An 8,571-nucleotide genomic window follows, 5' to 3' on the forward strand; every position below is an offset into this window, starting at 1 on the left:
CCTATGGCTGATTTTGGTTGGTTTTTGGAGTGTTCTTTAAATCGGGTACCCAGACTTCGTGTTGTTAGTCCTATGTAAGAGGCGGGACATTGGTTGCAGAATATTTGATATATGCCTGATTTTTGTTGTGCCGGAGTTTTTGGTTTTATGTTTGTAAGGATTTTTTTGATAGTGGGTTGAGATTTTGGGATAATGTTAATGTTATGTTTGTTAAAGATTTTGTTGATTTTGTTATGTATTGTGTGGTTATAAGTAATGGCTTTAAATGTTTTTTGAACGTTATGATGGGGAAAAATGGTGTTAATGATGTGTTGTTGTTTTATTTTACGATAAATGTTGTGTATAAACGAAAGGTTGTATTTGTTATTCAATGCAATTTGTAAAATGGTGTTGTATTCTTCGTTATAGTGTATTTTATTAAGTGGTGTGGATATTAGGCGATTGAATAGGAAGTTAAATGCAGATCTTTTGATTTGTGGTGAGTGGTATGAATTATGTGGTATGACTATGTCTGTGGTGGTTGGTTTTCGATAGATGTTATAAAGTATGTGGTTGTTGTCTTTGTGAAGTGTTAAATCGAGGAAGTTTAGTTTGTTATTTTGCTCTATTTCTATTGTAAATTTAATTTTGGAAAGGTTGTTAATGTCAATGTGAAATTGGTGTAATTCTGTTATTGTTCCGGTCCAAATACAAAAAATGTCATCAACATATCTGTTCCAGATTGCTATGTTGTTAAATTCGGGTAGTAGTTTAATTTTGTTTTCAAGATGGTCAATGAAAATATTGGCTAGAATTCCACTGATGGGTGAACCCATAGGGAGGCCGTCTTGCATTTGGTAGTATTTGCTGTTGAAGGTGAAGAAATTTTGTTGCGTTGTGAGGTCAAAAAGTTTCAAGAGGTTTTGTATGTCTATTGGATTCAGTTTGAAGTTTTTCCTGAATGAATCGTGGTTGTATAGAATGTCTGAGAGGATGGAAAGCGTGTTGTGTATTGGGATGTTGGTGTATAGGTTTACGATATCAAACGAGATCATGATGGAGTTAGGTTGTAGGGGGGTAATCTTGTTAATGTTGTGAATAAGTTGTGTAGAGTTTTTTATGGATTGGTGGGATTTGTATTGAAGTAATTGTGTGAGGGTGTGGTTTAAGAATTTAGCAAGTTTATATGTAGGGGATTCATATGAGGCTGTTATGGGGCGTATAGGATGATTCTGTTTGTGTAATTTTAAAATGCTGTAGAGGAAAGGTGTTTGAGGATTGCGATTTTTGATTATGAAGGGGTTACTGTTTAGTTTTTCTAGGGTAGTTTTAGATTCTAGTATTGTTTTATTGACTTTGTTTGAAAATTTATTTATCGGGTTTTTTGGTATTTCGGTTATATTATTTTCGTCGAAAAATTGTAGTGTTTTGTTGATGTAATCGATATCTACAATTACTAATTAATTATATTTCAGTGTTTTCGTTCACCTTTATGATTTCGGCTGATTGTGATCATCCAAGCTACATATTTCTAACATCTCCCACACTATGTTTCATTCACCTGCATCTTTTATTGTATCTTGTACTAATGACGGTAAACTATTTTATTTTATAAACAATAACCATAATTATAAGTATTACAGCTACGGCCTGAAGATGGTATTGCTTAACGTACCGAAATCGATAGCCTATACAGAAAAATTAAAAAAAAAAAAAAAAAACCTATTAGCTCGACTGCACTTCCTGTGTGATTTTTAACCTCATATGAATAAAGCTAATAAAAATGGAGAATTTCATCGATAAAATAAACAATCAGGATTTTCCGCAGATTCTCCGACAACTACAGTACCTCATCAACAAGAGACATAAAAACAACCAACACATTCACTTCCTGATTACAGCAAAACGACTAAAAATTACACCAAAATTTCTACAAATAAAACTACCTAAAAATAAATACTCCATTACCGAAACGTCAAATATTCATCAAACGTTACTACGAAAAGAAATAAAACAACAACACAAAAACAGAACCCTAATCCACACGAAGCTAAAATATCTCCACCGAACTCTCACACAACGTTTACACCACATCGAATATGAAACGCTCATTCGAGACCTAGAAGAAGAAGTAAAAAACGACAACTATGAACTAGACAGAAAAAGAAATAAAAAACTTCAAACCCTTATCTACAACCACCAGCATAACAACCACGGACTACCCGAAAACCAACGCTACAACCAAACAAAAAGAAGAATCATTATACCTACAAACAAAAATCAACCTACCACCTACGACAATAAACACCAATTCCCTCAACGTTTTACCAACCTCTCCAACATCACACTCAACGAAGAAGAAACAAAACTTCTCATTATAGGCCATAAATTTGCACCGACACCAAGCTCATTTTCACACATTCAACTTGCCATCGAACTCGAAAGTCAACTACTTAAACAACCACAATTATATCAAAACATAAAGGAAGACCTCATTAAAACGATCAACAAACAGGTTAGTAATTGTAGATACACTAATCACAACAATATTATGCTACCTAAACATAAAATACATAACACAATAAAACTATTAAAACAAAAAATTGACACACAAGACTTAATCGTTACTTCAGCTGACAAAAATGCCGGCCTAGTAATTCTCAATAAAATCGATTACATCAACAAAACACTACAATTTTTCGACGAAAATAATATAACCGAAATACCAAAAAACCCGATAAATAAATTTTCAAACAAAGTCAATAAAACAATACTAGAATCTAAAACTACCCTAGAAAAACTAAACAGTAACCCCTTCATAATCAAAAATCGCAATCCTCAAACACCTTTCCTCTACAGCATTTTAAAATTACACAAACAGAATCATCCTATACGCCCCATAACAGCCTCATATGAATCCCCTACATATAAACTTGCTAAATTCTTAAACCACACCCTCACACAATTACTTCAATACAAATCCCACCAATCCATAAAAAACTCTACACAACTTATTCACAACATTAACAAGATTACCCCCCTACAACCTAACTCCATCATGATCTCGTTTGATATCGTAAACCTATACACCAACATCCCAATACACAACACGCTTTCCATCCTCTCAGACATTCTATACAACCACGATTCATTCAGGAAAAACTTCAAACTGAATCCAATAGACATACAAAACCTCTTGAAACTTTTTGACCTCACAACGCAACAAAATTTCTTCACCTTCAACAGCAAATACTACCAAATGCAAGACGGCCTCCCTATGGGTTCACCCATCAGTGGAATTCTAGCCAATATTTTCATTGACCATCTTGAAAACAAAATTAAACTACTACCCGAATTTAACAACATAGCAATCTGGAACAGATATGTTGATGACATTTTTTGTATTTGGACCGGAACAATAACAGAATTACACCAATTTCACATTGACATTAACAACCTTTCCAAAATTAAATTTACAATAGAAATAGAGCAAAATAACAAACTAAACTTCCTCGATTTAACACTTCACAAAGACAACAACCACATACTTTATAACATCTATCGAAAACCAACCACCACAGACATAGTCATACCACATAATTCATACCACTCACCACAAATCAAAAGATCTGCATTTAACTTCCTATTCAATCGCCTAATATCCACACCACTTAATAAAATACACTATAACGAAGAATACAACACCATTTTACAAATTGCATTGAATAACAAATACAACCTTTCGTTTATACACAACATTTATCGTAAAATAAAACAACAACACATCATTAACACCATTTTTCCCCATCATAACGTTCAAAAAACATTTAAAGCCATTACTTATAACCACACAATACATAACAAAATCAACAAAATCTTTAACAAACATAACATTAACATTATCCCAAAATCTCAACCCACTATCAAAAAAATCCTTACAAACATAAAACCAAAAACTCCGGCACAACAAAAATCAGGCATATATCAAATATTCTGCAACCAATGTCCCGCCTCTTACATAGGACTAACAACACGAAATCTGGGTACCAGATTTAAAGAACACTCCAAAAACCAACCAAAATCAGCCATAGGTACCCACATAAAAGATTCACAACACTCCATTTCCATAGACAAGGCAAAAATATTACAAACTTCAAATAATTATAACCAATTAAAAATTTTAGAACATTTAGAGATCCACAAAGCCATCAAACAACCCAACCACAACCTCCTCAACGAAATCACTTTCTTTCCAGAACAACACCTATACAAACGCCTACACCCCTTCAATAACAAAGACACGCAACCACACATACACGCCCACTCCCCTACAGACCCCACATAAACAGCACGCCAATGCATAAATCTCTTCTACAACTTGACATAAAATATTTCAGTTCACATAACCTACAATTCGACACTTCAACCATACATGCTTACATCCACCTTTTAGACATCAACACAGGTAATTTACTCTCAAAATAGTAAACACGCACAACCTAATATCTACAATTACTAATTAATTATATTTCAGTGTTTTCGTTCACCTTTATGATTTCGGCTGATTGTGATCATCCAAGCTACATATTTCTAACATCTCCCACACTATGTTTCATTCACCTGCATCTTTTATTGTATCTTGTACTAATGACGGTAAACTATTTTATTTTATAAACAATAACCATAATTATAAGTATTACAGCTACGGCCTGAAGATGGTATTGCTTAACGTACCGAAATCGATAGCCTATACAGAAAAATTAAAAAAAAAAAAAAAAAACCTATTAGCTCGACTGCACTTCCTGTGTGATTTTTAACCTCATATGAATAAAGCTAATAAAAATGGAGAATTTCATCGATAAAATAAACAATCAGGATTTTCCGCAGATTCTCCGACAACTACAGTACCTCATCAACAAGAGACATAAAAACAACCAACACATTCACTTCCTGATTACAGCAAAACGACTAAAAATTACACCAAAATTTCTACAAATAAAACTACCTAAAAATAAATACTCCATTACCGAAACGTCAAATATTCATCAAACGTTACTACGAAAAGAAATAAAACAACAACACAAAAACAGAACCCTAATCCACACGAAGCTAAAATATCTCCACCGAACTCTCACACAACGTTTACACCACATCGAATATGAAACGCTCATTCGAGACCTAGAAGAAGAAGTAAAAAACGACAACTATGAACTAGACAGAAAAAGAAATAAAAAACTTCAAACCCTTATCTACAACCACCAGCATAACAACCACGGACTACCCGAAAACCAACGCTACAACCAAACAAAAAGAAGAATCATTATACCTACAAACAAAAATCAACCTACCACCTACGACAATAAACACCAATTCCCTCAACGTTTTACCAACCTCTCCAACATCACACTCAACGAAGAAGAAACAAAACTTCTCATTATAGGCCATAAATTTGCACCGACACCAAGCTCATTTTCACACATTCAACTTGCCATCGAACTCGAAAGTCAACTACTTAAACAACCACAATTATATCAAAACATAAAGGAAGACCTCATTAAAACGATCAACAAACAGGTTAGTAATTGTAGATACACTAATCACAACAATATTATGCTACCTAAACATAAAATACATAACACAATAAAACTATTAAAACAAAAAATTGACACACAAGACTTAATCGTTACTTCAGCTGACAAAAATGCCGGCCTAGTAATTCTCAATAAAATCGATTACATCAACAAAACACTACAATTTTTCGACGAAAATAATATAACCGAAATACCAAAAAACCCGATAAATAAATTTTCAAACAAAGTCAATAAAACAATACTAGAATCTAAAACTACCCTAGAAAAACTAAACAGTAACCCCTTCATAATCAAAAATCGCAATCCTCAAACACCTTTCCTCTACAGCATTTTAAAATTACACAAACAGAATCATCCTATACGCCCCATAACAGCCTCATATGAATCCCCTACATATAAACTTGCTAAATTCTTAAACCACACCCTCACACAATTACTTCAATACAAATCCCACCAATCCATAAAAAACTCTACACAACTTATTCACAACATTAACAAGATTACCCCCCTACAACCTAACTCCATCATGATCTCGTTTGATATCGTAAACCTATACACCAACATCCCAATACACAACACGCTTTCCATCCTCTCAGACATTCTATACAACCACGATTCATTCAGGAAAAACTTCAAACTGAATCCAATAGACATACAAAACCTCTTGAAACTTTTTGACCTCACAACGCAACAAAATTTCTTCACCTTCAACAGCAAATACTACCAAATGCAAGACGGCCTCCCTATGGGTTCACCCATCAGTGGAATTCTAGCCAATATTTTCATTGACCATCTTGAAAACAAAATTAAACTACTACCCGAATTTAACAACATAGCAATCTGGAACAGATATGTTGATGACATTTTTTGTATTTGGACCGGAACAATAACAGAATTACACCAATTTCACATTGACATTAACAACCTTTCCAAAATTAAATTTACAATAGAAATAGAGCAAAATAACAAACTAAACTTCCTCGATTTAACACTTCACAAAGACAACAACCACATACATTATAACATCTATCGAAAACCAACCACCACAGACATAGTCATACCACATAATTCATACCACTCACCACAAATCAAAAGATCTGCATTTAACTTCCTATTCAATCGCCTAATATCCACACCACTTAATAAAATACACTATAACGAAGAATACAACACCATTTTACAAATTGCATTGAATAACAAATACAACTTTTCGTTTATACACAACATTTATCGTAAAATAAAACAACAACACATCATTAACACCATTTTTCCCCATCATAACGTTCAAAAAACATTTAAAGCCATTACTTATAACCACACAATACATAACAAAATCAACAAAATCTTTAACAAACATAACATTAACATTATCCCAAAATCTCAACCCACTATCAAAAAAATCCTTACAAACATAAAACCAAAAACTCCGGCACAACAAAAATCAGGCATATATCAAATATTCTGCAACCAATGTCCCGCCTCTTACATAGGACTAACAACACGAAGTCTGGGTACCCGATTTAAAGAACACTCCAAAAACCAACCAAAATCAGCCATAGGTACCTACCCACATAAAAGATTCACAACACTCCATTTCCATAGACAAGGCAAAAATATTACAAACTTCAAACAATTATAACCAATTAAAAATTTTAGAACATTTAGAGATCCACAAAGCCATCAAACAACCCAACCACAACCTCCTCAACGAAATCACTTTCTTTCCAGAACAACACCTATACAAACGCCTACACCCCTTCAATAACAAAGACACGCAACCACACATACACGCCCACTCCCCTACAGACCCCACATAAACAGCACGCCAATGCATAAATCTCTTCTACAACTTGACATAAAATATTTCAGTTCACATAACCTACAATTCGACACTTCAACCCATTCTTTCCTTCTCTAAGCTTCAACCATACATGCTTACATCCACCTTTTAGACATCAACACAGGTAATTTACTCTCAAAATAGTAAACACGCACAACCTAATATCTACAATTACTAATTAATTATATTTCAGTGTTTTCGTTCACCTTTATGATTTCTGCTGATTGTGATCATCCAAGCTACATATTTCTAACATCTCCCACACAATGTTTCATTCACCTGCTTCTTATATTGTATCTTGTACTAATGACGGTAAACTATTTTATTTATAAACAATAACCATAATTATAAGTATTACAGCTACGGCCTGAAGATGGTATTGCTTAACGTACCGAAATCGATAGCCTATACAGAAAAATAAAAACCTATTAGCTCGACTGCACTTCCTGTGTGTTTTTTAACCTTAGAGTAGTTACTTTAAGTAAGACACATCTCTTTTGAGAGATAAGGAATACGCGTGTGGTTCGAAGAATTATGCGATTCATATTGGCGTGAGGACGCGTGTCTTCGAACCTGTCATTATGAAATATAATTGTGATTGGCGGCTGTATTTGAAAAATCATGACGAAGGAGTTTGTTTTATGGTGGAAGTGGTGTTTCGTTAAATACTCGTAGTCCAGTCAACCTATGTTTTTAGTGGGAAAAAATAGTATAAAGCTAATTTTTTCCTCATCGACTGCTACCATTTAGAAAAGTGTTTAGCCAAAAGTCCCCGCCCCTACCCCTCTTACTCCCCCCCCCCCATGTGCTCCCCTAAACATGAAAAGTGTAGGGGTTTCGTAAATCGCGTCTCTCTCGATTACTAAACAACATATCGGATTGCAATTTGTTTTATTTTCTTTACTATAGCATTGTCTACAAATATGTTTCCGTTGACTTTCGTCGTAACTTTTACCGTTTGTTTGTATTTCGCATGAAAAGGAAAAAAGTTGTATATTTTTCGGCACGTAATTTTACTTTTTGTCGCAGAAATTTGCAGGCCGATATTTTATCAAAAAATGTTACCTACAAAAGTTGTAGCTCCCATTATTACCTTTCCAATGATATGAAATAGTACTTACTTTGTTAAAGAGCCTGCGAGATTCAGCCGGTGTAATGCAG

The 8,571-nt window shown here is 34.0% G+C and overlaps 1 protein-coding gene across 1 annotated transcript; it reads left to right on the forward strand.

The window, feature by feature from the left end:
- Positions 1-6,096: 6,096 nt before the first annotated feature.
- LOC116168998 lies at positions 6,097-7,847 on the forward strand. Its single transcript, XM_031485030.1, has 3 exons — positions 6,097-7,129; positions 7,604-7,722; positions 7,771-7,847. The coding sequence occupies exons 1-3, from the start codon at positions 6,097-6,099 to the stop codon at positions 7,795-7,797; spliced, it is 1,179 nt and encodes a 392-aa protein (XP_031340890.1). The 3' UTR covers positions 7,798-7,847.
- The last annotated feature ends 724 nt before the right edge of the window (positions 7,848-8,571 follow it).

The sequence above is a fragment of the Photinus pyralis genome, unplaced genomic scaffold (assembly GCF_008802855.1).
Source record: "Photinus pyralis isolate 1611_PpyrPB1 unplaced genomic scaffold, Ppyr1.3 Ppyr1.4_LG4, whole genome shotgun sequence".
In the NCBI taxonomy this organism is placed as follows: Eukaryota; Metazoa; Arthropoda; class Insecta; order Coleoptera; family Lampyridae; genus Photinus; species Photinus pyralis.

Bases quoted from the DNA above. Each gene is read 5' to 3' on its own strand.
- LOC116168998 (XM_031485030.1), top strand. From the start codon at position 6,097: ATGATCTCGTTTGATATCGTAAACCTATACACCAACATCCCAATACAC. The intron at 7,130-7,603 runs GTACCTACCCAC...ATTATATTTCAG, and splicing joins CCAACCAAAATCAGCCATAG to TGTTTTCGTTCACCTTTATG. The intron at 7,723-7,770 runs GTAAACTATTTT...TAAGTATTACAG, and splicing joins TGTATCTTGTACTAATGACG to CTACGGCCTGAAGATGGTAT.